Genomic DNA, 27,626 nt, shown 5'->3' with positions numbered 1-27,626 from the left:
GAAAAAACACATCAGGCCTCAGGCAGCCCTACAGAAGCCAGACGAAATTCCTCCTGTGCCAACAGTTATGTGTCCTTGGCTCAGGCCAAAGCAGCAACAATGCTCTGAGTTTAGTGGTTCTCAGCTGCACCCCAGCAAGCGAAAGCCACAGGCTATCTATCTTTGTTGTCACACACCAAAATGGTGGTGGCATGTGTGAGGGGTTGTTCACTTCACCCACCATACCTACGGTGATTACACCTAGAGACGAACAAATGGAGTCAGCCACTGATAGGACCTCACCCTGCTCCCAGCCCTTGCCCAAAGCTCAAGCCAAGCCATTTGAAAGCCTGGCCGAGCGTCGTCAGCCCTTTGCTCAATGTTTGCCAGCGCTGGGGTTCTCTGAGCTCCCTCCCACTGGGTAGGCTGGCAGCAAAAGCAGAAAATGGCAGATACTAGCTGAGGATGCCTATTGCCATGCAGTGCTCAGCCTGGTTTCACTGGCCCCAGAGCTCTGGCTCATTCTAGCCAGAATTTGGGGTGCAGAGTCACAAAACATTCCTGAGGTTTGCAGACTCCCAGTTCCAGCTCCTGGCCCGGTCTAGTGCTCTGGCAAATGTACCCGCTTCAGGCCCTCGAAAGCAGACAGCATTATAGCCCAAACATCATTGCACGATGGGAGGTTCAGTCCAGTTCTGTGTATTTTCATCTGCATAGTAACTAATGAAATGCACAAGATAGCCGAAGTCATCGCAATGAAGCAAACTCAATGTCAGCGGACTAGCAGAATTCACCCACTGGAACCTAATATTTGTACCCTGCACTCTTTGGTCTGTTCTTCTGTAGCTATGGGGGAGAGTTTTGAAAGCACATGTAGCAGCATGGTGCCCAACTCTCTTTCAAAGTCAATGGGAGTTAGGTGCCTTTGAAACTCTCCCCATGTGGTCCCTTGGAGCAGGTTATAATGACCAGGCTCACACGATGGGACTATAATATCTCTGAATTGCGTACACAGCTGGTTAGAAACTTCCCAGGCACAGAACTACAGCATATTTAAACCTATTGCCTTACACGTGTATGGTACATTATTATACTTCAGAACAGCGCGGGCACTGGGTAAGAGCTTTTAGCTCCTCGTTCTGACATGTGCTGTATTTTCCTGCCTAGGACTATGCATGTGGCTTGTAGGACAGTGAGAAGAGCAAGTCAAGTATGACACGACATGCAGGCACAATGACAATCAGACGAAGATACATGGCACGTGTTGAGACTAGGCCGTTTTCCAGCAAAGGCCAAGGGAGACACAAAGGGGGCCCACCCCAAACCGCTCATACTGCTGTCTTTGCTTTAATAGCACAGGTTACAGCGCAAGTTGAGTGATTAAACATTGTGATTATAGCAAAGGGAGTAGCGTGCTGGGGCTTCTCACTTGGGAGCCTGGCCTCTCTCGGGGCTGGCATAACCCCAGGAAAGCCCGGTTAGTTAACACAAAAAGAGAACACAGGAGAAAATTCGAGGACAATCAGAACAAAAGCTAAGTAGGAAAAGAGACACATGTTAGCACACATCCCTACACCCATCGCTGAGAAAGGGCTCGCTCTGGCCCTCAGGTACACGTCAGCAAGCAATCTCCTTGCTTCTGCCACAGAGCCCAGGCGGGATCCACCAGGGCTATTTGACAAGCTAGTCTGTCATTCTAGGCTTGGCATGTTTAGAAGGCCAGAATAAGAGCGTCTCTTCAGGACAGGACAGCTCCTCTGCAAGCACCCAATGTTCCCTTAAAAAGTGCTGCAGAGATAGTGGGTGAAGCAGGAGCATCTCTCCTAGTTTCTGGGAAGATGCACCATGCTGCTCTGGCAGCCACGCTGCAGAGAATCACCCCTGCCACTGGCTGGGAGCAACTGAGATTCTCTGGGCTCCTCCTAAGCTCAATGCGTCCATCATGGTACCCAGCCCTCAGGGGAATTCTCTAGAGGCACTGTTTACAGCGAACATTGCTTTTCCCAAGAGCGCCAGCTCCAGCTCAGCGGCCACTCCTTGTACATTGTCCCTACTGCAAAGCTCAGCAGAGCGCCAGTACGGTTTCTGGATCCCCCACAATTTCACTGTGCACTATTTTAAAAGTGTCAATGAACAGGTCAATCCACTCCTGCCGCTCATGTCCAGTGGCAAACTTGGCGTTCTCGGCGGTATAGGCCAAAGTGGCCACCAGCTGGCTGTACATGTTGGGGTCCTGGATTTCCCGCGTAGAGTTTAGGAACTGGGCGATTGACTCTTTGGTGTAGGGGAAATGTATCTTGACCTCCTCTTCCATGGGGCGGAAAATAAGTGGGTTTGCATTCCCAGGGTTCCTGCCATCTGCAAGTGAGCGTCAAAAGAATATTTTCAGGGCTTGCTAGCACCGCTGCTCAGTTCTCTTATGCACCCTGCACTGTAGGAACGACAGCCAGCACGGGAGGGAGAAGCAAAGACCAAAGCCTGGAAGCTCCGCTGCAGCCCTATCTCACAAAGTGAAGGGAGATCTGCTCGTTGCCTCCCATGGGGTTTGGATTGGGCCCTTAAACAGTACTTGGAAGAGGATTTGCAGTAAATGTATGAAGCTTCTACACAGCTATTGATGCATGTCCCCTCCTTCCTCCTGCACCTCCCACTATGGGGAGAGCTGCTGAAGCAGGAAACTGTCCGACCTCCCTCTGAGCAAGGGGTCAGCTGGCAGCAGACAGGGTTTGCCAGGTTGTTTCTGGGCAGCTGTTAGTGCATTTCCAGGGCCAATCCATGCAGAACTCAACAGAGTGCATCAGGGCACAGCCACGGGCAGCTAACGATGCTTCCACCCACGAACATAGGCTACAGTCCTGCACTGCACCAAGCCTGCTCCCTGGACTCCAAGCAGCGCTCGTCTGAAGTGGCTGGTTGCCTGGGTTAGAAGGGCCCCCCCAGACCCACAGAGTTTAACATGGTTTCCACCTCAGCCTTTACCTCAGCTCAGGTGGGCTCTGTGCTCAGCCCCACATGCTGAGCGTGGGCCCCAAAGCAATAAATACATTGTTCTCCAGCAAGCGCAGCCCTGTGCATGGGAAGGGCCTGGGGCTCTGGTGCTCCTGCTAGGCCCAGCTGCCCTGGGGAGCTGGCAGTGCTGGGGGGCGGAAACCTTTGCGGGCCTCCTATGCCTGTGGGGAGTATGTGCGGTACCGCTGGCTGCAGGGCCACCCGGGGGGAGGGAAAAAGTGGGGCAATTGGCCCCAGGCCCCGGACCCCGCAGGGGCCCCGCGAGCCACTCCGGGTTTTCAGCGGCACTTTGGCAGCAGGTGCTGCCCAGTGAGTACAAGTGCCACAGCTCTACTGCTGCCACTTCATTCTTTGGCGGCAATTCGGCCCTGCCCCAGGCCCCCTGAATCCTCTGGGCGGCCCTGGCTGGCTCCATGGGCTGTATCCTCTGAGCGATGTACCCTGGGGGCAGTATGCGGCTAGGCTCCTTACAGGGCCGGCTCTGCAATGCCGAGCGGCTGTGCGCAGGCTGGCCTACCACTTTGGAGACCTGAGTGTAGAGACATGTTTGTGGAAGATTATAATTTAGAGACATTCTCTCATAGGGGATAGTATGATGAATACAGGAATTTAGAGAGGTGCCCTGGAAGTGGGAGTGGAGAACCTAAGTAAGTGTAGGTGTGCCCAGACCTCTCCAGTTTTTTTATTGTAAGTTTTATTCCTCTCTCATTCCCTGGCTGGTTGTTTAATGAATCCCAGGATCATTACAGGGCGTGAGAAGTGCCGAATGAGGAGATGACCTCACAGTGAGGGCAAACTCATGTGTTTGAAACTGAAAGCAGAGGCAAGGGAAGCAGGTGGAATAGCAAACGGAGAAGAACCAAGGCTTGTGAATGTATTTTTTAAGCACAACAATAGGTCGACTAGCTTAAGAAGGGGATAAGAAGCCAAAAATGGATATGTTGCAACCTCCATCCAGTCTGTCATAGTCCAGCAAAGTTGCAGAGAACTGGAAAAAATTCAGACAGAGATTCAGGCAGTTGAGAAAAGTGATAAAGTGAAATCATCAATCTTTCTATGTGTTGTTGGGGAGGAAGCACTGGATAGTTATAACTACTTAAAGTTTGGAGACGGTGGAAGTATGACGTCAAGTAAAATACTGACTATATTTGAGGAACATTGCAAGCCAAAAAGGAATGAGACCTCTGAGAGAGACACCGTTTTTACATGCATGCAAAAAACCCCAAACGAAGCCAAACCAAACCAACAAAAAAGCCCTTGAGGATACTAATAGCCATATGTCACAGAATTAAGGAAACATTATCTCTGACCAGAGACTCTGTCTGCTCACCACATTGTCTTTAATGCCCCCAATGATTCTAAGAGATAAACTTCTCTGTGAAGGAGACTTAACTTTAGAAAAACCTCTCCAGATATACAGGGCAGCAGAAACTCTGAAAGCACGAGTCAGAGAGCTGAATTTACCAGAAGGGGTTCCCCATGTACTAAGTACAAAGGCAGCTAGCCAGAATAGGTCAAATCAGAGTGGAACCACTTGCTATGAAAACTACGTCTATTTGAAGGCTGGGTACAGATGGTCACGTGGAAGTTGTGGATCCCAGCATGGCCCTAAACAGTTGGGAAACTGTCATAAATGTGGGGAAAATAATCATTTTGAAAAATGCTGCAGATCTCAACTGCACAAAAGTCAAATGCATTCAGTTAAAGACAATCTGGCTGAGGAGTTTTTCCACAGGCATGCTGGGATCTAGCAAGACTGATGAGAGGGACTGGATACTGACTATGACAGTGAATGGAGCAATTATTCCACTGAAACAGGACTCTGTCTGGACAAGATTATGAGAGACTAAAAATAAGACCAGAACTGGGACCAACAAAAATAAAAGTCACTGGTTATTCTGGAACAAATATACCAGTGAAAGAGATGTGAACTGGTAGCATCAACCATAAAAACAACATGTACAGTCTCCCTTTCATTGTAGTGCCAAAGGAGGAGACACCAACTTTAGGCCTGGCTGCATGTGAGAAACTCAATCTCTAAAAGTACAAGATCAGTTGTTCTCTCTCTACAAGATCACACTGAATTTGATGATGAGGCATTCGTTCGGGAATATTATGATCTGTTTCAAGGATTGGATTGCTTGCAGGGTGAACACAGAATCCCAGACAAACAAGCAGATCCCTCCAGTTGTCCATCCATGCAGAAAGGCGCTGTTCATACTCTGTGATAAACTCAAGGCTGAGCTTGCAAAGATGGAAGCAATAAAAGTAATACAAAAAATCGAGGAGCCAGCACAATGGGTGAGTTCCCTAGTCATTGTGGAGAAAAAGGAACAGCCTGCTCTGCATAGCTTAGATCCCAGAGACCTCAACAAGACTATAAAAGGAGAACATGTCAAACTACCAACCAGAGAAGAGATTATGGCTCAATTTGCAAATGCTCAATATTTCAGTATATTGGATGCATCCTCAGGATTTTGGCAGCTAAAATTAACCAAGAAAGCTCAAAACTACGCACATTAAATACCTCAGTTGGAAGATACAGATTCTTACGCTTACCCTTTGGCTTGGCTTCAGTGCCAGAATGTACCACAAGACCATACAGATGATCTATGGAAATAATATCGTTGACACCTCAGTGGGCGACATCCTCATCTGGGACTCAACTAGGAAGGAACATGATTATAGACTTCAGGATGTCCTAGATGCAACTAGAGCTGCAAACCTCAAATTAAATAAGGAGAAATGTGTTCTAGGGGTTACAGAACTGACTTTTTTGGGGACATTATTTCCAACGAAGGTGTAAAAACTGATCAGAGGAAGATTTCAGCCATTGAAATGATGCCACGTCCCCACACAAAGAAAGATGTCCAATGGTTCCTGGGAATGGTTAATTGTCTTGGAAAGTTCATACCTAATCTATCTCCCAAAGTAGCAGCTTTGAGAAAACTTCTAGAGAATAAAAATCAGAGTGCAGAACAGGAGGAATCATGGGAAGGTTTAAAAACAAAAACAAATGATACAACAGTCACTTCTATGCACCAGGATGACCTATTAAAATTTGAGCAAATGCTTCATAGTCTGGGTTGGGTGCAGTGATTCTACAGAAGCATGAGGAATGTTGTTGGCAACCAGTGGCATATCCAGCCAAATCACTGACTGAGGTAGAAACCAGATACACACAGATCCAGAAGGGGCTTTTAGGAATATTGTTTGCCAGTGAGAGATTGAATTAGTAGATTTATGGCCAGGCAGCGGAAGTTGAAATGACCACAAGCCCTGGATAGTGTTATTTAGCAAACTGTTAAATGACTGCACCTTAATGATTCAAAGCATGATGATAAAGCTGCAAAATTATGATTTGGTTGTGACCTACATACCCAGTAAATTCATGTTCACTGCAGATTTGATGTAGATTTGATTATAAAGTCAGTTCCAATGGCTATCAGGAAACTGAAACAAACAAGAGGGGAAATGGAGAAAGATGAATAATCGAGGATCCTTAAAGATGTGATAATTAAAGCATGGCCTGAAGAAATTAAGCAGCTGCTGTCCAAGTATAAGAGACTATTGGAAGTGCAGACATGAACTTTCTGTGAAAGATGAGGTGGTTTTCAAGGGCAGTAAGGCTGTAATTCCAGTGAGTTTCTGAAAAGAAATGCTGGAGAAGATCCATGAGGGTCATTTAGGAATTGAGGAAGTGCAAACAGTGAGCACGAGGAGTGCTGTATTGGCTGCAGATCAACCATGACATTACTAATGTGGTAGGAAGCTGCTTTTCATGCTTGAAGAAGCCAAGGCAACAGGCAGAAACACTGAGACCTCACCCAGTTCCACAAAGGCCTCATGAGAAGGTTCGCCCTGACTTATTTACCTGGCAATCAAAGGATTATTTAATAGTCACAGATTAGTCTCTATTGCCAGAAATGTGCATGCTGCACAGTACTAATAGTAAATCAGTGATAGCCAGCATGAAGGTGTCATGGAGTCCCTGGGCGATGCTCTGGAACTGTTCCCCACGAAGCCAGTCAGGACTTTGGGGAGCCTCCTCTCCCTTGGAGCAGACTGTCTTCAGGGCAAGAAGCTCACACGGTTTCACCTTCCTGGGTCTCTCCTTGGAGCATTCAGCATCCTCTGCAACTTCCGTGCACTTCCTATAGTGAGTCCACCAAGGCGGGGTCCTGGGGAAGCCAGAGGGTCCTGCACCCCCACTTCGCAGTCAGACGTGACTCTCAGCCAGCCAGTAAAACAGAGGTTTATTAGATGACAGGAACACGATCTAAAACAGAGCTTGTAGGTACAGCGAACAGGACCCCTCAGTCAGGTCCATTTTGGGGCCCAGCGAGGCAGACAATCCCGTCCGCCCTCACTCCTCGTCCCCAGCCAGCTCTCAACTGAAACCCCCTCCAATCCCTCCTTTCTGGCCTTTGTCTCTTTCCCGGGCCAGGAGGTCACCTGACCTCTTTGTTCCTCTTTAGCTATTCCCTTGCAGGGGGGAAGGGCCCCAGCCGTTTGTTGCCAGGATACAGAGGGTTGGCCATTTATGCACACTGGAGACTTAAGAAATGCATAGGGGAAACTGAGGCACCCACACAGTATTCAGGGGAAACATTAAGAACAGTCCCACTTCGTCACGGAAGGGAATCTTCTCCAGACATGGAATTCCAGGTGAAGTTTTTAGTGGTAATGAGCTGCAGATTTTAGGCAATTTGCCCTAGATTGGGATTTTCATCTCAAAACATCAAGTCCAAATTACGCTCAATCAAATGGACTTGTGGAAAAGTCTCTACAAACTGTGAAGAACCTTATGAAAAAGATTTTTGCCAGTGGGGGCGATTGGTGTAAAGTGTTATTGGTTTACCAAAGTGCACCTCTGGAGAAGACTCTTCTCCAGCTGAGCTATTAATGGGACGAAGGCTAAGATCTAATGTACCAACCACTGCTAACTTGCTAAAATCTCATATCAATGAAACCATATGGAAATGAAAGAAAAGCAGAAATCCAATTTTGACAAAAGGGCCAGTGAGCTCCCATCTCTTAACCCAGGTGATAGCCTGTGCCTGAGGAATCACACCTCTGATACTTGGAGCCAAAGGGGTTCCATTAAAGAACAACTGAATCCAAGGTTTTATGTAGTCCGGATAGCCAGGGGGACACATTTTGGCATAACTGAAGGGATCTACGAGTAATCCCAGAAAGTTCCACCACACTGACAGCTGAGGTGGACTCTGGCATTTCCCATCTGACCGATCCTTTATTATCATCAGAGAAAGGAGAAACTGTCAAGGAACAAGAGAACGACTCAGTCTCTAAGGAAAGAAAAGACTGATATTGAGAAGATTGGAGAGGGAGTCCTGAAAGACTCAGATATGCTAACCTGCCTGGAGAAGGGGTAGTTGAGAAAAGTGAGTTGTGAAGACTCATTCCAGAGTGTCAAGTATCAGAGGTGTAGCCATGTTAGTCTGGATCTGTAAAAGCAGCAAAGAGTCCCGTGGCACATTATAGACTATCAGAAGGTGCCTGGGAGGCTGGGGTGGAGAATCCAGTGTAGCTGTGCACAGTACATCACCTCAGACGCTCTTCTGTTAGTCTATAAGGTGCCACAGGACTCTTTGCTGCTATTCCAGAGTGGTGTGCTGGTAACCTCTCCTCTCTAGGGAGAGGACACATTGGCTTTATGGAAACCTACTAGATGGGTTGAGAATTTAATGTATGTGTTATTAGATAGTTGTTAGCTGTTAATAGATATGTATATAAAGAGTTAATTTTTGTTTTTCGTTAAGAGGGACGATACAGAGACATGTTTGTGGAAGATTATAATGTAGAGATGCTCCATCATAAGGGACAGTATGATAAACACAGGAATTTAGAGAGGTGCCCGGGAGGCTGGGGTGGAGAATCCAGTGTAGCTGTGCACAGTACATCACCTCAGACGCTCTTCCGTTTGTTTTATTACAAGTTTTATTCCTTTCTCATTCCCTGGCTGGATGTTTAATGAACCCCAAGATTGTTACACTGAGGCCAATTCCCACCCTGCCACAGACCTGCCTGTGTGACCCTGGGCAAGACACGCAGCCTCTCAGTGCCAGCCCCCACCTGCCCAGGGTCTGCCAGCCCTGCCCTGCCTTGCCCTGGGGCGGGGGGAAAGCCATTAGAGAGTGTGAGTGTGTTGAGGCCTGCTGCTGACATGTGCTCTGTAAGACCCAGGGGTTGGTATTAGTGAGGCCCCGAGCCAGGCCTGTCTGCATTTGGCTCCAGGCCCTGGCTGGCCACTGACTCGTCCAAGGGGTGGGTGGCACATACACATCTCTCATACCCCAGGTAACATGCGGCTTCTCACAGCTCAGCACGGACACAGCTTTCAGCCACATGGCAGAGAGGTCAGAAGGGAGCAGAGCCCACCGCATCATTGCAGCCACGTACTACCAAGTCCTCAGCTCGCCTACGCTGCCTGTTGCTGGGCTCCTCTAGCACAGCCGGGCTCCTCCCAGCTTTGGCCACAGCCCGGCTTCCCAGGCCAAACCCGGCCGGACATTGCCAGATGTCATACGCAGCCTGGCAGTGAGCCAGCACAGAGATGGGGGGTACCTGGGCGCCCCCTAAATCCCACTCACTCCCCAGCCCAGTGGGAATTCCACCCACCCAGAGCAAAGCAACACCACCCGTCACCGCCAGGGCTATGCTTTCTCTGCCACCACTCCCGGGGGCAGTCGATCTACAACCGCTGTGTTCGGTGGATGCAGGCTGAGCCCTGCCCGGGCTAAGGCCTGGGTGAGGGAATTCTGCTTTTAGAGTGGCCTGTCTCCCCACAGTCCCCCCCCGGGGGTTTCTGATCCAGCCCTATGCAGTGTAGGAAAAGAGAAGTGGTTCTAAGCGGTGCCGTACCTGGCATGCGCAATGAGAATGGCCGAGAGCTGCTATGTGACAAAGGCCACGTCGCCCAGGCCTGGGATCTCCTGATGGACGCTTGGCAGAGACTGAGCAGAACCCGAACATGCTGCTGTTCCAAGTGCCAGTGACACTGCCCTGCATGGTTTCTCTTTACAAATCAATCCTGACCTCATGGCACTGCGCCCACCCCACTGCCAGTCTGACCTCGCAGCTAAGCACAAGCAGGGCTCTGAAGCACGGACGCCTGGCGCAGCCTATGATAAAGCAGTGGCTGGAAGAGCAGGCTGCTGCATCCTTTGAGATCTGTCCAGATCCAAATTCAAAGCAGCTGAGTATGACTGCCTCAGACTTGGGGCTGGAGTGCACTGTCCAGAGCCCCTAATTCAGTGGGAAGGTGCCGCATTCAGGGCTAGAAGTTCAGCTCCGCAGTGCAGGGTTAAACCTGAGTCAGTGAAAGGAGTCAGTGGGGTTTGCACAATCCTGACGGAATATTTGTGCACAACACACCGATTGACACGACTGTCAGGTGCTGCTCAAGACAGGCGAGGCTGCAGCAGCCGGAGCGGTCAGCGCTGACGCACAGCAGCAGATCAGCAGGAGGGGAGGGTGCCCAGCTAGCCCCTTCTCTGGCCCGGGACAGCAGGTTGGCACTTTCATCACAAGGTGAAAAATTCCACTCTCTTCCCTGCTCAAGGCTTTGCCAGCTGCCATCTCCCCCTCCTCCTGGCAGTCCTTGGTCAGTCTGCCCCAGAGAGGGAGGCTGGGCAGACTGGAAGAGGGTTCTCTTTAAAGAAGCTTGCAGAGTATTTCCCCCAAGGCAGTAGGGAAGGAGAGCTCCCTACACATGGCTTTCCAGGACAACCCTTGTCATAGGGCACAGCACGGAGCTCCCTGCAATCCCTCCTCAGTCTTGCCTCCAGATTCACAAGTCAGGGCCCCCAGTGTCATGAGACTGGCTGAAAAATCATGAGATTTTAAAGAGATAAAACACTGGGATTCCTTTGCTTTTCTCCTGCTTCCTCGGCCTGCAGGGGGACTGCTTTCCAACCTTGCTCTACAGACTGATCTTTAAACAAGTCACTTTTTAGTCCATGTAAGTTGAGATCCCACAGTCACCTGACTCGTGGAGTTGGGGCTTTCGGAAAACAACATGGTGAGACTCACGACTAAATCGCAAGTATTGGCAACACTGTGTGACCCACGGTAACCTGCACGACTCGCCTATCGCCAAACACTGGGTCTATGATTAATTCGATAGAGAGGGAGTGTGAGGTAATATCTGTCATTGGGCCAACTTCTGTTGGGGAAAGAGAAGCTTCCAAGCTGCACAGAGCTCACCGGCAGGTCTGCAGACAGACACGTTGCACTTTCTGTGCTAGCAAGAGTAGTGAGGCTGGAGTTTGAACACTTCACAAGCAGAACATGGTCCACGTACTGGGATCTGCACCAAGCAGCATCTGCCTCTCTCACCCCACAGGGCTGTCCCGCCTCATCACACGGCCCCTTTGCACCCAACTCGGTGTTACTGGTTCATTTCAGTACAGCCAGTGCGAGCCAAGTCTCCACGGGAAGCCGTAGAGTTCCGCTGTACTGCCCGCCCAGTCCCAGGGAATGCCCAGTGCCACAGGGCAGGATTTCCAAAGGGTGGGGAGTTTGGCTCTGGGGGGTTGGCTCGTGAGCACTTCATTCCTGGATTTGGATTCCAAGCCCTGCCAGGTCCCATGGGGGTTTAGGATCTGGGGTTTAGGTTCGGTGCCATCTCCACTGGGATGAGGAGAAGGGAGAGGGGCTGAGCATGGCTGTACTGCACACACGTACCTGCCTGTGGAGAGCCCTCAGCCAGACAGGCAAAGTGCGGGGGGGATGGAAACTGGGGACTCTCTTGAGATAAAGTGACAGCCCCTTTCTCTACCCCCGCTGGGGTATTGCGTGGATGGAGAGGTTGCTGTTCCTCACTCACCCACTACCGCGCAGCACGTAAGGGACGGAGCTGTTTGGTGTTATTTTTACCTGTTTGGCAGGGCAGTTCCGGGCAGACGATCTGTGGATCTGAAATGAGAACAAAGGAACAGTTAGTGAGATGGTGCCGCCCCATCTCAGCAGCAGGCCAGGCCTCTCGCTCCATGGTGGGCGAGGACACACACAGGGGTGGATGCTGCCCACGGGGATCTGCTTTCCGGTTGGGGAAGAGACAGCTATGCTGATCTGCATTAGGGAGATGCGATCTCCAGTGTAACTGACCCAACTACATGCATTGTCATCCAGTGGTACTGCACTGTGTGCTGCATACAACCGACCAACTCGCACCCCAGCCCCAGCCTTGCACTGTGACTGAGCCAGGGTGGCAGGTGCAGACCTGGGCAGAGGACGTCCTCCATCTTGTCAATGAATTCCTCAGCCACCAGCTCCGAGAAGAGCTTCATTTTCTGGACATGCTGCTGGTCGTTGCATGCAATGGAGTGCAGGGTCTCATCCTGGTCTGGCTGGTTGAACATGTCTCCGATGCCGATGGCATTGACAATCACGTCTCCCTGGCAGAAGGCCCGGAGGTTGTTGTCATCGTCCCGCGGATCGTGGCGCCCGTCTGTCACCACCACGGCAAACACACGGGCTTTCTCTCGCTTACTCTCCTTGATGAGCTTGTTGTAGGCAAACTGCAGGGCGGAGGGTGTCCAGGTGCCCCCGGCAATCCACTCCAGACGCTTCACCGCCTCCTTGAAGTTGGACAGCGAGTTGATGCGCTCGTCGTTGAGCTGGATGGCCTCGAACGTCCCCTCGTGGCTGTACTGCACCACCCCGACCCGGGCACCTGCAGGGAGACAGATGGTCACACCCCGCCATCCTCACTCCTGTGGCGCCCTCCCCCAGCTCACTGGGGTGTGTCCCTATGCAGGGCACACACTGGCAGCACACTATACATGCCAAATTGTCTGGAGAGGGCACCATCGCTCCGGACTCCTGCATGGCAGCATCACGTGTCATCATGACATTGCCACGCTGCATCATGCATGCCAATGACTTGCACCAGTGACAAGCACTGAAAGACCGAATGGTTTCACATGGTCAAAGTGCTGTCACGGTGTTACAAAACAACACACAATTCCAGTTCTCTCGGGCTCTGAACAATAGAAAACAACCCGGATTTTTGTATAGAACAATCCCTAATACAATAATAATCTAACCCCCCATCCCTTATTGCTGTTCTAAAACACAAATCTGTAATACAAAGCTAAAGAGCACCCCACATCACACTGCCTTACAGTCTGAAATGCTCCCAAGTAGCTGCGCTCTATGACAGCTGACCCATCTTTCCCAGGTTGCTAATCGCAAGTGGTAACACTTCTTTAAATCTAAACATTCCCTTTACAATCAACACACACACATCCGTCTTTATTAACCTGCCCGCACACACACACACACACACACACACACACACACACACACACACACACACACACACACACACACACACACACACACACACACACTCCCACTGCCCTACGCGACGTGCTAGTGTTGTCTGACAGATTTACTCCACTTGCTGACTTGTTCTCCTGAGTTCTCTCTCTCTCTGCTTCCCTCTGCGGCTGATGTCAATGGACCACCCAGCAAGCTTCTTTCTTCTCTCCTGTCAGCGCCCAGCCTCCCGACGCCTTTGGCTGCCCGCTGCCACGCTGACTTTTCTACTGTCCTGTCAGAACTGTCTAGGCACCTTTGCCAATCTCCCTCCTGCACATGCCCACGTTCCAGGCATGCTGAACGCATGCCAACAGTCCTAGCCGTCCCACCAATTTCCATTACCTCAGTTATGAGCTGCTGACCTTTCCCCTCATTTGGTTTTCCCACCGATTTTACTGTGACCTTTAACCTACATGTAATGGTGGAGTGACTCCTGCTCATTTACATGGGAGCCAGGGACACAGAATGGAGTGCTGCCCCTTGAAAAATGCTGCCCCAAACACATGCTTGGAACGCTGGTGCCTAGAGCCGGCCCTGCTTAGGGTGGGTGCTTAAGAGGTGGGGGTCCAAGGGCCCCATCTGTCTCTCCCTCAGCCCCCCCCCCCACTGCTCACCCGCACCCCTCACCTGTCTCTGACTTGGGGTCCTTGGCGATGGAGCCCAGGCGGCTGACCACGTTGATGACAAAGTTCTTTTCCAGGGAGAAGTTGGTGTAGCCGATGCTTTCGGAGCTGTCTATGACAAACACGATGTCCAGGGCACCACAGCGCTTCTCACAGTCTGTGGATGGGAGAGAGAAGCGGATCACAGGAGGACAAGGCCAGCAGGGCCTGCCCAGATCGCAGAGAGGGCCTGCACCACAAGGGAGGGCATCCATGGGAAGATCCCACATCAGGTCCCTGCCATCCTACCTGAAGGAAAGTGAAGCCATCCACAGGCAGCTGGACACCTTGGGAGGAAACTAAGCTGATGCTCTGTGGCACGTGGCTGGATGCTCATTAGCCTTATCTGAGTTTGCAGAGCTGAGAGATTTATCCAGCCCTTTACCCACCCAGCTCAGCAGGGACTCAGTCCCTGTCCCTGGCAGGGGAAGGCTGTGACTGGCTGCGACCCACCATTCCCTGATGTCTGTCTGTGGCATCTCTGCTGGGAGAGCAGAGAGACCGGCCGGGCTGTCTCACACCGCCTGGGCAGCTTCACTACCGCGATGGCGGAGCATGCAGGGCAGCGAGCAGCAGACGGTCAGGCCCAGCAGGGGTTTCGTTATTTCCCTGAGTCTGAGCAGTGGGTCTGTGTTCTGCTGGCAATTCCATCACCCCAACAGGCAGGGCATGCTCAGCACAGACAGTGCCAAGGGGCAGCAGCTGTGCATGCGGACGATACTGTCTGAGAAAACCCATGAGAGTCCTGCTCTGCCCCAACTCCGAGGCCGTCCGTGGCACATGGGGGAGAGCTGGCCCTCTCCTGGGGCGAGGGCTGCCACGTATGACCTTCCTGCTAACACCACAGGTGCAGAGGAGGATGACTGAGGAGGGACCCCTAAGGGACATGCAGCATGCTCCGGGTTCAGAGCCAAGCTGCTCAGCGCTGACCAAGCCCCCAAAGAGAAGAGCATTGGACTGACCGCAGCAGCCGCAGGTTTCTCTCACGTAGGTCATCACATCGCATTCCTGCCAGCAAAACACAAGAAGGCTGGTGAGTGCCACCCTGCCTGTAGGGTGGGAGTGTCCCCTCCATTCCTGGCCTGCAACACAGCTTCCCTTCTGCATTCCCTTCCTCAGTCCCACACCGCTCTCCTGCTGCTCTGTGCTACGGGGTGAGTCCAGCCAGAGCTGCATCCCTGGCACCAAGAGCAGGATCTGCCTCAGAGTCTCAGTCCCACTCGGCATGCTGCAGGGGAACCGTCCCTGGGTGGGTGTCATCCCCCCGCCTCCCAGCTGTATCCATGGGAGGTAATTAGGAACCTGCCTCTACTTACGGTTAGGCCAGGATCTCCGGGTGGGCCCGGGTCACCCTGTAAGAAGAACACAGCTGTGTCATGCCCTTTCCTGGACTCACCTTTGGGATCTAGTCACAGCTGCCTGCTGGCGCTGGATTCACACAGGCGCTGGCAGGCAGGGGAACGGTAACAGCCCCAGAGCACCTAGCTGGAATCGTTAATGACTGGCCCACAAGGGAGCAGCCCCCTGCCAGTCCGGCAGGGGGAGGCCCTACCAGGGCTTTCTCAGCCTAGCGGCTTCAAGCACATGTAAGATGGAGGGAGAAAGGGAGCAGCTGGGCGCAACCGATCTAACAGTGCCACGGTACGGTACCTCGTCGCCCTTTTTGCCTGGTTCACCTCTGGGGCCAGGTTGGCCGGGTGGGGGGAGGTCACCCTGGCAGGAAGAGAAAAGGAATGAATTTGACAGGCATGACATGGGTGATACTGCTGAAGAGCCCTCCCCACTTGCCCTGGCCAGCAACACCCCAGCTGAGTACCCCAAGGGCCTTGCCTCTCCTGCTGGACACAAGCTCCTAGCCACGGGAGCAGCTGTGCTGTACTCAGGCAGATCTCACTGCAAATACCGTGTTCCCGGTACGGGGGCCAGGTGCGCTAAGGGGCCAGGTACGCAACCCGTCCAGCATCCAGCCACATGCAGGATGTGCTCTGGTCTTGCAAGTGGCATGGCCCATAAGCTTCTAGTTTATCCCCCAGCCAGAAATCTGAACCAGACTGTGATCCCAGCTACACTCCCAGTGTAAAGAGACTGGCACTGCCCAGGCTGGGGAGCAGTAGCAATGCCAGGCGGGAGCTCTATGGACCTTTAACCTGGCTCTCTCACACCCAGGCGCCCCAGAGACTAGACGTGCAGAACAGCAGGGTCCGTATGTTGTCCCCTCAACCTCTGGCAGTGCGGGTGTCCTGCCCACGGCAGAAAAGCAGGGCCTGGATATGGGAGTGGCACTGACAGCATACTTACAGCTTCCCCTTTTTCTCCTTTCTTCCCAGGATCGCCTTTCGGTCCCGGGTCACCCCTTCCACCCTGTGCAAAGGAGGGAGAGAAGTGTTATGGCAGTCCAGAGCGGGTGCCGGGAAACCTGCACTGCTGTTAGCCAGGCTGATCTCCTGTCCCAGAAACACAGTCTGCGCACAGGTCGCCTGTCGTCAAGGAGCCCTGGGTGTGGGGAAGAGGAAGTGGGATTTCTGCAGACGTCTGGCTTTCTCAGCCATTCATTTCAGAAGGGGACGCTTTATGAAACATCAGGTTACTATTCTGAAAACACATGCCTGGAAGAGCTCCAGGGCCAGGTGTGTCAACGGGAGAGCTTGGTGATCCTGCACATGGGACTAACTACTACTGGAAGTTAGACAGCTAATGTATAGCCCGAGTGCTGAATGCTGCACCGAACGGAGATATGCCTGGCACATGTCAATCGCACCATGTAGGGGTAATTACTGTGAAGTACGTAGGGTTTTTGGCAAGCTGAGGCTCGGTAATTGCTGCTAGCATGTAACTATCTGCCTCTGAGTGTCACCATTAGATTGCAGCGTTTACCAGGGTAGCATCCAGAGTCCCCACCCTTGTGTGAAAGTAGAATGAATTATATAGTAAGAATAGAAAGGATTAAAGAAATGTTGTCTGTACCTTTAAGCAAAGTTGTTGGAATGTTGCAACCAGGTGTCAGGAATACAGACATTAACATAGAACAATTGCACCGTTTAAGGGCAATTGGTGAAGCATTAGCCTTAGATGGATAACAGTTAGTAAGGAAATAGGATATGCATGCTGTGCCCCAGGTGAATTTTACTGTTTTGATTTCTTTGTCTAATTCCCGCTCTTTTATCTGTATAAATAAGACTGTTTGGGCCTTGCATGGCCACTCACATATTCTGAATGTTATTGGCGGAGTGCTGCGCTAATAAACAGAGTGGTCTGACAAATTGTGAGTCCTGATTCTAACTTTGACAATTGACTGGTGCCTCCTTGTGCTAGGTGCTGTACAGACCCGGAATGACCAACATACGAAGTGTGAGGACCAGGAAGATAACTGACTGTATATCTGTGTGCCCTTAGCTTCTCTGGATCGTTCACCTGGCACCACCCTGCCTGTGCCCCTCGGCCCACCACCAGCATACAGCGCCTGGGCTCTGTGATAGGAGAAATGCCCCTGGTAGCCCACTGCTGTGGGTGGAGCCCTCTCGGCTCACAACAAGCCCAAGCTGAGGCCTACATGTGGCACTAGGGGCCAGGCCAAGGCTCCCTGGAGGCCAAGGACAGACGCCTAGTGATTCAATGGGCTGGACCAGGCCCTAAGGAGGCGGCTGTGGCCACTGTCCCACTGTAGGGTTCTCAGTGGGAGTTCCTGGCCATCTGTGCACAGGTCCAGCGGCCCCTCTGCTGGCACAGCCCCAGCACTCCCTGAGGGACGACCCCTTTGGTTCCAACACAGAGTCCCCAGCTCAGGGGCAGGGCATGCCATGGCTCCCTGCATGGCCACTGTGCCAGCGGACCTTGCTAGGGCCCTCCCCAGGCTGGACGCCACCCTGAGGACACAGGTCTGTTAGTGCCAGGGCAATTCTAGGGTTGGAAGACAGTTATTTCTCAGCATCCTCCCTGGACTGCATATGCTGAGAGAGGGCAGCACACACAGCGACACTAACCCCTGTGTCCATGTGTACACACACCACTAAATCCAACCAAATGAATCAGGGTCCTGCACACCCTTCCCCAGGTGAGTGATCCCTGGGACCAATGGGGCTGCTTGTAGGACACAGGTCCCCAGGTTAGTGCCCCCTGGGATCATCAGAGCTGCTGGCAGGTCACAGGTCAGCCATGCCCATCAGTGCAGGGTTCCTCTGTCACTCATTGACAAGCTTAGCTCAGTGGTTAAACCGATAACCTCATAAATACACCCCCCCATACACACACTCCGTACCTCTGGACCAGGTGGCCCCATCTGGCCTTTGTCGCCCTGGGAACAGACAGGAGTTAGTTAGCTTCAGTTTTGTGCTAGATTGAAATTTGCTGCACATGTGCCTACAGACAACGGTGATGGACACATTTCGATATAATACACCAACATACTTGTGGCCTGGTTTTAGGAGGGGGTTGAGCCCCTGCAACTCCCCTGGACTTCTGTGGGGACTGCAGGTCCCTAGCACCTCTGACAGCCCAGCCAGAAGAGCCCACTGGAGTCAGTGGGAGGCTTTCCACAGTCGAAGGGGCTCTGGCTCTGGCCCTGAAGCCAGACAAGTGAGTGGCTGACTGCTGTAAGCAAAGGGTAAGATTCCCTGGCCGAATTGTGGTGGGAACACATAACACTGCATTGCTCCACACCCCGCACAGCTGGCTCAGGCTGGGATAATCCGCAGGCAGCTATTTAACACAGAGACCAGTCAGTCTCCTATTCAATGCAGTGTGGGTGTTTAGAACAGGCGGCTCTGGTACCAGACCTGCATTCCTCACACCACCTTTATCCATCAGGGAGAAGTGGATAAATAACATGCAAACCCTGGTTTATTACACTGAATTCAAAGGGGTGTGAGGGAACCTGACCCTCCAACAGGACTATTATGTTCCTACTTATTCCAAGGAGCAATAATGCTTCATCTTGACAATGGAAACCTCCTGCCAGCCTCTCACCACTCCTTCCGTGCCTGCCCCTCTGCTGCGTGGGAACGATTCCCCACTGGTTTCATCTGTGCTGTCGCTGGGACAGCAGCTTTTCCCTTTCTCCGGATCTGGCTCCAACAAGGCTTCCTCCCAAAACCTCCCTCCTCTGCTTCTCTCAAAGGGCTCAGCCGGGAGAGCTGGGATTTCCCCTGCACAGCCGGCTGCAGCCATAGCAGCTAGTGTGCCGGGCATGAATGTGCTTAGCCACATGAATGTGATCAGCCAGTGGGCCAATAGGGCCTGTAGCCAGGGGCTCTGGCCAATTGGGGGCCCCTAGAAAAATGGGCGCTCCTGTGCCCCAACCCGCTCCGCCTGCCCGGCGTGCCTGCCAGACAGCAGGGGAAGCCCCTGCGACCCAACCCTCTTTCCCCGGCAGGAGTGCGGGGGTGGAGGCTGGGAGGGACTGCAAGCAGAAGGGATAGGGAGGGGCCCCCCACTTGCTCTGAACCAGGGCCCCACAAAAGCTTAATTTGCCTCTGCCTGAGCCATACGTACCCCAAGTCCTCTGGGGCCAGGGTAGCTGAAGCCAGGTCTGCCTCGGTCTCCCTTTGAGGGGAAAGAGAGAATGGTTCAGTGAAGCCAGAACGTTAAAATGCAGCGTGTGCTGAGCTAGCGACGTCAGTGAGTCGGGGAGTTTCTCTTCTCTAGAAGACACACCTGCAATCTCTGCATTTGGGTCACTGACTTAGCTAGCTGCTGGGCGCTGGAGCGCTCTAGAAGGAGCATCCTGGTTTGTAAGGCAGAGTGTCATAAACAGATAGTAGGAGTTAATAGAACAGAAGTACTTTATATCTCTTTTGCCTGGAAAGGGTTAACAAGATCAGTGAGCCTGGCTGTCACCTGACCAGAGGACCAATTAGGGGACAGGATACTTTCAAATCTTGAGGGAGGGAAGTTTGTGTGTGTGCTGTTAGTTTTTGGTTGTTGTTCACTCTGGGGGCTCAGAGGGACCAGATGTGCAACCAAGTTTCTCTCCAATCTCTCTGATACAGGCTCTTATAAGTTCAGGATAGTGAGTACTAGGTAGATAAAGCAAGTTAGGCTTATGTTTGTTTTTTTAATTTGCAAATGTGTATTTGGCTGGAAGGAGTTCAAATTTGTATTTTGCTGAAAGGATTTTACTTTGTACTTGTATACTTAGGCTGGGAGGGTATTCCCAGTGTCTATAGCTGAAAGACCCTGTAACATATTCCATCTTAAATTTAAAAAAGATAATTTTTAGTGTTTTCCCCTCTTTAATTAAAAGCTTTTCTTGTTTAAGAACCTGATTGTTTTTTTATTCTGGTGAGACCCCAGGGGACTGGGTCTGGATCCACCAGGGAATTGGTGGGGAGAAAGGAGGGAAGGGGGAGAGAGAGGTTATTTTCTCTCTGTGTTAGGATTACTCTCTCTCAGGGAGAGTCTGGGAGGGGGAGAGAGAAGGAGGGGGGAAGGTGCATTTTCCTCTCTGTTTTAAGATTCAAGGAGTTTGAATCACAGTGATCTTCCAGGGTAACCCAGGGAGGGGAAGTCTGGGAGAGGCAACGGTGAGGGAAAGGGTTTACTTTCCTTGTGTTAAGATCCAGAGGGTCTGGGTCTTGGGGGTCCCTGGGCAAGGTTTTGGGGGGACCAGCGTGTACCAGGCACTGGAATTCCTGGTTGGTGGCAGCGCTACAAGTACTAAGCTGGTAATTGAGCTTAGAGGAATTCATGCTGGTACCCCATCTTTTGGACGCTAAGGTTCAGAGTGGGGAATTGTACCATGACACAGAGGAATGGGGCTAAGGGAAGCCAAGGACAGCAATGACTTCAGCACAGGACTCTGCACCAACAGCACCAGCCTTCCAGAAACAGCAGGGCTGCCTGACGGGAGGAGAGTTCGGACAGGGAGGCGGCGTGGACCTGGACACTTCACCTGGGTGTCACCAGCGAGTCTTTATCCAGGGGAAGGACTAAGCTGCCATGGCTGGAGGGGGCAGGTGAGAACTCAGAGTGGGTCTCAGAGGTGCAGACTGAGGTGGGGGTGCTCACTGCCCCCATGGAGTACACAGGTGAAGCCGCTGATTCCCCCCTTTCTATTGCACTGGACGTACGTCTAGACTTTACCTTTGGTCCTGGGGGCCCTGAGTTTCCCCTTGGGCCCATGTCACCTGGGTCCCCACGAGATCCCTGCAAGACAGTGTGGGAGAGAGCAGGATAAGCAGAGGACACCGATCGCACACTGGGCCAGGGGATGGTGCTGTGGATGGCTAGGGAGATACGGGGGGTTAAAGTAACACAGAACAATTCCACATTTCAACTGCTGGCGCGTCCCCGCAGGGCCCATGCACTGAACTCTTCTGGCATTAGTGGGTTCCAGGGGGAAACCACCCCTGCCACCAAATGATGCTGGAATTAACCACAAACTAAACCAGGGTGCAAAGGGGAAGCTCTGGCCAAGTGACCAGAAAGTCAGGCCTGAGAGAGGCAGTGCAGCCTAGTGGACCGAGCAGAGCAGCAGGAGCCACTGAACGGGCCCTGGATTCTGACCCTGGCTCTGACACCAATTTGTGGGGCAAGTCCCTGTGCCCATCTGTAAAACATGCTGGCCCCACTGCTGGGAGGTGGGAAGGGTGAATGGACATTCATATCATTCTCTGTAAATCCTGGGGGCTATCATCAAAGTCACTCACTATTCCGCAATCACTGGGAAACTTACAGGCCTGCCTGGCTCTCCCACGACACCCTGAGGGCCTCGGGGCCCCGGCAGTCCTCGGTCGCCCTTGAGGAACAAAGCAAGAAGACAGGTCACCACACTGTGAGCGGATAGGCACACACCAGCTCTCAGCATTTAACGGGCAGTGCAGAGCGTACGCAGCACCGGCAGGGCAGGTGCCACTGGCAGCAGGGCATTGGATGGGGTGGGGTCAACCAGGGCACCTGGGCACTCCTAGACTCCCATCTGGGCACCTCTGAGTGGGGAACCCTTTGCCATTAGCGGCCCCTCTCCCAGGGGAAGCCTCTTGCTGCTGCTCCGGGGGTGCAGATTGCCCGAGGGACGCTCTCCTGGCACTGGACTATCTCACGGCAGAGCCGTCTGCCTGAGCACACAGTGCAATGTTCCCTTCCCCGGCCAACACTGCAGGAGCGGAACAAAGTGCTCAGCATTTGAACTCTGCTCCCCGGGCAGGGCTATGCTACTGGGGAAGGCCTAGCTCAGCGTTCCTGCCTGGTGCGGTGCCAGTGGGCCTCTTCCCCGCTTCCTTTGCTTTGGGCCACCCCCTGGCTGGCTCTCTGGGGGCTCCTTCCCAGCTGACATCCCCCGGGCAGCCTCAAGCAGCTGCCTCTCCATCCTGGGGCCAAGCACAAGAGGGGCAGCAGGTGGCCAGGTGTTCTCATGTTTGTGGCATTGTGGAAAGGGACAGAAGGGTTAAAGAAACCTCTCTCCCGCACCCAGATTACAGGAACGTTGCTGTGGGTATTGGGGAGAGGGAAATGTGGCGTCCCACACCAGGCTCTGATCTCCTCAGGGCTGGGAGACTTGCCTGCATGACTGTGCACAGCATCTGGACAGATTCCTGCCCTGTGGGCAGCCCTCCTGTGTGAAGAAGGTTGGCACGAGGGGACACATAACAAGCAAGCTCAGCTCTCACACAGCCATGGGGTTGGAGAGAGGGGCCTGCTGGGGGCTCGGAGGAAGGGCACACGTGCTGCAGTCGGAACTGGGGGGTGGATATTCCTCACGCTTCATGGAGACAGCTCAGGGGGCGATCCTGCACAGGCAGGGGAGAGCGTCAATGGCCATTCCCTCTGCTGCCTGCCCCACGCCGGTTCTTCATGCTTACCCTTGCTCCTTTGCTGCCGACTTCTCCAGCCAGGCCCCGGGGGCCTTCGGGGCCGGGGTCTCCCTGTTGGCAGAAAAAGGTCGTAAGACACACTCACCGTCCAGTGCTGCCCTTGGGCCGTGTCTCAGCTGCCGAGGGCCCCCAGCCTCAGGCACCACCTCAGGAGAGGCCCACGCCCAGTTCCTTTCTTTGGGGTGGGTGCTGCAAGGGCAAGGTGTCCTCAGCCGCCCTCACAGCGTGAAGCGTCCATCACTGCCCTCTCTCCGTCCCCTCAACCCCTGGTCAGGCCCCCAGACTCCAGGTGGAGCAGGACCCACCTCCCCCAGCTCCTCCTGCGTTTGCTAGCGGGGTCGCTAGAATGGTATGGGCATTCCTCTACCAGAGCCCACCAGAGACCCCCTCCATGACTGGAGGGGCCAGGGCCTGTGTGGGGGTGGACGGACGGCTCTGTCTCTCAGAGTATGGATCCGAAAGCAGCCCACGTCCATGCCTCCCTCCTGAGCTGCCCCTTTCTCTGAGCTGAGCTTGGAGAGCCCAGCTCAGCCCCTGCACTCAGCCCGCTTACCTCCCGACTGTCCGATTGGCAGGAGCAAGCATGTTGCAGCCAAGCCCAGCCTGCCTTGGCTGCCTGCCGGAGCTGCAGGAGGGGAGACTGGGGCCATAGGTAGCTTGGTAGCATTGTGGGGAGGCAGCATCTCGCTCAGCCCGGCTGCTGTGCACTTCATCCCCTGCTGTACTCTGGTGCCCCTGCACTTACCTTCTCTCCCTTGGTCCCATTGGATCCTGGGCTGCCTTTTGTCCCTGGGTCTCCGCGACGACCCTGCGCACACAGACACCAATCAGAGAGACGGGACTCAGATAACCTGCTGCGGTATTGTCCCCCTTCCCCACCTGCGATTCACTCCTCCTTCCTCTCCCTCCACAGCGCGTGGCCCCGGGACAGGAGCAGAGAGCACCCGAGGCCCCGTTGTGCTGCGCTGCCCCATGGGCTGAAGCGGTTGGGTGTGTTGTTAAGCAAGGGCTGAACCGGGTGGCTCCAAAGGGAGCTGTGCCGATTTACCCCCTGCCAGAGAGCCAGCCCACAGTCTGTAGCTAGCCCCCTGGATTCTGCCATGCCCGAGAACAGCACTGAGGATTCTGTGGCAGCTTCGTGTGAGTGAAGCGCGGAGGGTTTGAATGGAGAAAATCTGAGAAGGGATGTTACGCTCAGTCCAGAAGCTCTAGGGGCCGGGACTTTCTTTTGATCTGAAGATCAGTTGATTCTCCACGGCCCTTGCACTGTCCATTTCTGCTCTTAGTACCGTGTCGCCTGCAAGCAGTGCTCCGGGGGAGCTGGGGAGAGGGCAGCTGCGGAGAGCAGTGATTTGGGCCTGGGCGTAGCACACTAGCTGGGTGTTTCTGATAAAATGATCATAAGGAATTAGTTAACAATATGGACTTTAACTGGCGATCTTTGGGTTTGCAGAATCAATGCAGGTGAATGGGGCCAGTCCCACATCCCTCTGACCTATTGTTTCAGGCTGGCTGCAGACTCAGACAGATCTCTCTCTTCAGGTTTTCAAGGTTTCCTTTGCAAGCAAGATGGCTACGGAAAGTGTCTTACATCCCAGTTCTGACTGTGACAGACAAGGAGCTCGAATCCCTGCGGTTTTCTGTGGGGGTCCCCTGGGGGTGCTGCGAGCAGGGCCAGCAGGGGATGCCAGGCCTTGCCAGCTCACTGCAGGAATGTGGTTTAGCTGCCTTTCCTGTGGGGACAGTCAGTGTGCTTGCCCGGTGCTGGGATCACCCACTGCGAGGTGTATGCAGCGTGCAGGGATAGGGGATCCCCTCAGGATCTCACCGGCTCTCCCTTAGGTCCAGCAGGTCCTGGGCTGCCTTTGCCTCCCTTGGCACCAGGGCTCCCGGGGGCTCCGTTGTTTCCTTTAGGTCCCTTTGCAAAGAAAGGAAATAGTCAGAGTGTGTCTGAGGATAGCAGGCAGGCCGGCCAGCAGGGGTCACCCTGCCTCCCCGCTCCGCCCACACATCCCCCAGCCACACCCCTCCCCACTCAGCCACCCACACGCTGCCCAGTCCCCCTGGCTCCAGTCTCAGCACAGCGCGGTGCTGGGGGCTTGGGCTCCTAGGGGCTTGGCTCCCCCTCCTGCCAGACCCTCCTGTCCCTGCCCCTGACCAGGGAGCCCAGGGACTGTGACTGGCCACTGGGGAGGAGCTCCTGGCCCTTTGCCCCCCAGCCCAGGCACCCTTGGAGCAGCTGTGCCCTGTGCAATCCGAGTCATTTCCTGGAGGAACACTGAGGCACTGACCTAAGTGGGGGGGCAGGACCTCTGCTACTGCTGTGAGCTGTTAGTCCCTACGATCACAGCTGCCAGTGCCAACCAATGGGGAGCAGTGGGGTTACTGCTGGGAAGGCTGCATTGGGGGCTGGGAATGAGGAGGATGGATGCAAAGCAAGGGATTTTCTGGAGAGACAGATCCTGCGTGGTCCCCTGTGCCAGGAAGCAGAGATTCCAGCCCCCCGACCCATGCCTGGCCACAGGGGCACAGCCCCAGGCTCCCCCAGCCGTGCCATGCACCAGGCCCCAGGCACTCTTTGAAATCCCCACCACTCCCAGCTGTACCTTTCAATTCTTTTGTCTAGTGGTTGTGCAGCACAGTACAGATTTCCCTTTTCACTACAGCAGCACTGCTACCATATCTCCCAGTGATTTGATTAACCACTGTCACTGCTCCTGCTCCAAGCCACCCGGTGAGCTGCAGGAGGTGTCTCCTTCAGTGTCACCTGGGGCACTGGCAGGCATGTGCACGTCCCCTGCTTGGTACAGCAATGGTACAGCTCCCCCCTGCCATCGGGCAGATATCAGCTCCCGGAGTGCCTGGGCCATGGCTCGTGTGTTTGAGCTGCAGACATGGCAGCAGTGCTGTATGCTGCAGTTGCCCCATGACCACTGAGTCTGTGAGTATTTTTATCTGTGGTCCCAGAGTATCTCAGATGAGTTCCAGAGGGAGGGGCCTGCTCCCAGCTTGGCGGGGAACCTACCCTGTTTCCCTTTTCTCCTGGAGGTCCTGGGGGTCCATTGCGGCCGGGGCGGCCAGGATCTCCCTGAAACAGCAAGAGAACAATAGTCACGAGCAACATCACTGCCCTGTTCCCCAGGGGTCCCAGCTGCTGCTCGTGGCTGATCTGTGCCAGTGGAGGAGTGAGTAACCTGAACTCCACCCTCCCTGAGAGTGAAGTGGGGAGCGCTGTCCACCTGCACTTACCCTGGACTGTGGGGCCATCACACTCCCAGCTCTGGGAGAAGTGCAGCCTCCCCGTGGGCAATAACTTAGGCCACGTCTACACTACAGCATAAAATCGAAATTATTAAAACCAGTTTTATAAAACTGGTTTTATAAAATCGATTTTACGTGTCCACACTAGGGCACATTAATTCGGTGGTGTGCGTCCATGGTCCTAGGCTACCATCAATTTCTGGAGCGGTGCACTCTGGGTAGCTCAGTAAAAGAATGAGACCAATAACTTCGATTTCCGTCCACACTAACGCTAAATCGATATAGTAATATCGATTTTAGGGTTACTCCTCTCGTTGGGGAGGAGTACAGAAATCGATTTTAAGAGCCCTTAAAATCGATTTAAAGTGCCTTGTAGTGTGGACGGGTACAGAGTTAAATCGATTTAACGCTGTTTAAATCGATTTAACTGTGTAGTGTGGACCAGGCCTAAGTGTGCTCACACGAGAGCCTCAGTCAGGGCATCTGTTCTGACCAGTTAATCACTTTAAACAATGGTCAGCATAGGGATCAACATTTGGGGAAAGAGATTATATGCTCTCCAGGTGGAGAATGTGTTGTAAGTACAATTACTGATGCATTGCAATCCTTAAGGTTAGGAAAAGTTTCTGACCCAATTAAAGATGAGCAATTGTTAAGTTGGTACTGTCCCAAGTGTTTTCAAAAGCTGGAAAAGGAACAGTCCACTTGTTCGGAGTTGTGCCCGCTTTTGCCCTTATTTTAGGTGGCCTGCAGTATAAATGCAACACATCCAAGCCAAAACCTAGACAGGCACCATGTGGTGAGGAACATGACTATGTATACATGGCGCCCATTCTAGGTACATACCGAAACCTGCGCAGGTATGAAACGGGCATTGAAACTGTCCCCACAAATACTAAATCCTATCTATGTGACAGGGTTCATTGGTGCAAACCACCCATCAAAGGGAGGTGTGTAGCCCTAAGGATTAACCTGCTTGTTTGCAGAGATATATCTTTCTTATAAGTTTAATATTTGATGTATAGTAATAGGTTTATAGATTTATAGTAAAAATAAGTTTGGCTGTAATGCAAGAGACCCACAGGCCAAAAACCTGCATGTTAAGCTAAGGCAAATTTAGCATATCTATATCCTGTGCCCTTTTACCCAGAAAAGTAAAGTTGGGCTACGTTTATTACCCAACCAGACAAACCACCCACGCCTATGGCTAAGACCTTTACCTGAAGGATGGCAGAGGGGGATTTTCAAAGTTGTACCCACAGACTTAACAAGGACACCACAAGTGCACACGTACCTGTCATCTATACGCACACACATACTAGCCTATGCGGTAAGTGTACCCTAACATTTCTGGGGGGAGGAATGAAATTTGGGCATAAGAGGAAGGATTTCTGGCATTTATGCCTATAAAAAGGCAATTCATCTCGCTGCTGGGATCATTCTATCTACTCTTCATTGTCTCCATCTTCAACTACGTACTAATGCGACCCATCTATGATGGCTATTAACTATTAATAGGCCGCACTTAGTTTCTTTTAAAACTTTTAAGTTTTAAGGG

At 52.8% G+C, this 27,626-nt stretch overlaps 1 protein-coding gene across 2 annotated transcripts in view; it reads right to left on the bottom strand.

Annotated features, from left to right (window-relative positions):
* Positions 1 to 27,626, bottom strand: part of COL6A2 (collagen type VI alpha 2 chain) — a 53,134-nt gene that overhangs the window by 4,254 nt on the left and 21,254 nt on the right. Inside the window, exons 13-28 of one of the 2 annotated variants that reach the window (XM_030580370.1) lie at positions 25,833 to 25,895; positions 24,636 to 24,725; positions 23,553 to 23,615; positions 22,796 to 22,858; positions 21,670 to 21,732; positions 21,078 to 21,140; positions 19,488 to 19,538; positions 18,256 to 18,291; positions 16,299 to 16,361; positions 15,651 to 15,713; positions 15,317 to 15,352; positions 14,963 to 15,008; positions 13,966 to 14,118; positions 12,236 to 12,688; positions 11,890 to 11,928; positions 1,311 to 2,337 (exon numbers count right to left, since the gene is read on the bottom strand). In XM_030580370.1, coding sequence (XP_030436230.1) covers positions 2,042 to 2,337; positions 11,890 to 11,928; positions 12,236 to 12,688; positions 13,966 to 14,118; positions 14,963 to 15,008; positions 15,317 to 15,352; positions 15,651 to 15,713; positions 16,299 to 16,361; positions 18,256 to 18,291; positions 19,488 to 19,538; positions 21,078 to 21,140; positions 21,670 to 21,732; positions 22,796 to 22,858; positions 23,553 to 23,615; positions 24,636 to 24,725; positions 25,833 to 25,895 — 1,641 coding nt within the window. In that variant the 3' untranslated portion in view covers positions 1,311 to 2,041. Of the gene's footprint in view, positions 1 to 1,310; positions 2,338 to 11,889; positions 11,929 to 12,235; positions 12,689 to 13,965; positions 14,119 to 14,962; positions 15,009 to 15,316; positions 15,353 to 15,650; positions 15,714 to 16,298; positions 16,362 to 18,255; positions 18,292 to 19,487; positions 19,539 to 21,077; positions 21,141 to 21,669; positions 21,733 to 22,795; positions 22,859 to 23,552; positions 23,616 to 24,635; positions 24,726 to 25,832; positions 25,896 to 27,626 lie in introns of those variants that run through there. The other variant, XM_030580368.1, reaches the window with a different exon arrangement.

This window comes from Gopherus evgoodei, chromosome 11, assembly GCF_007399415.2.
Source record: "Gopherus evgoodei ecotype Sinaloan lineage chromosome 11, rGopEvg1_v1.p, whole genome shotgun sequence".
Lineage (NCBI taxonomy): Eukaryota > Metazoa > Chordata > Testudines > Testudinidae > Gopherus > Gopherus evgoodei.
This window is presented reverse-complemented; position numbering and strand designations above follow the sequence as displayed.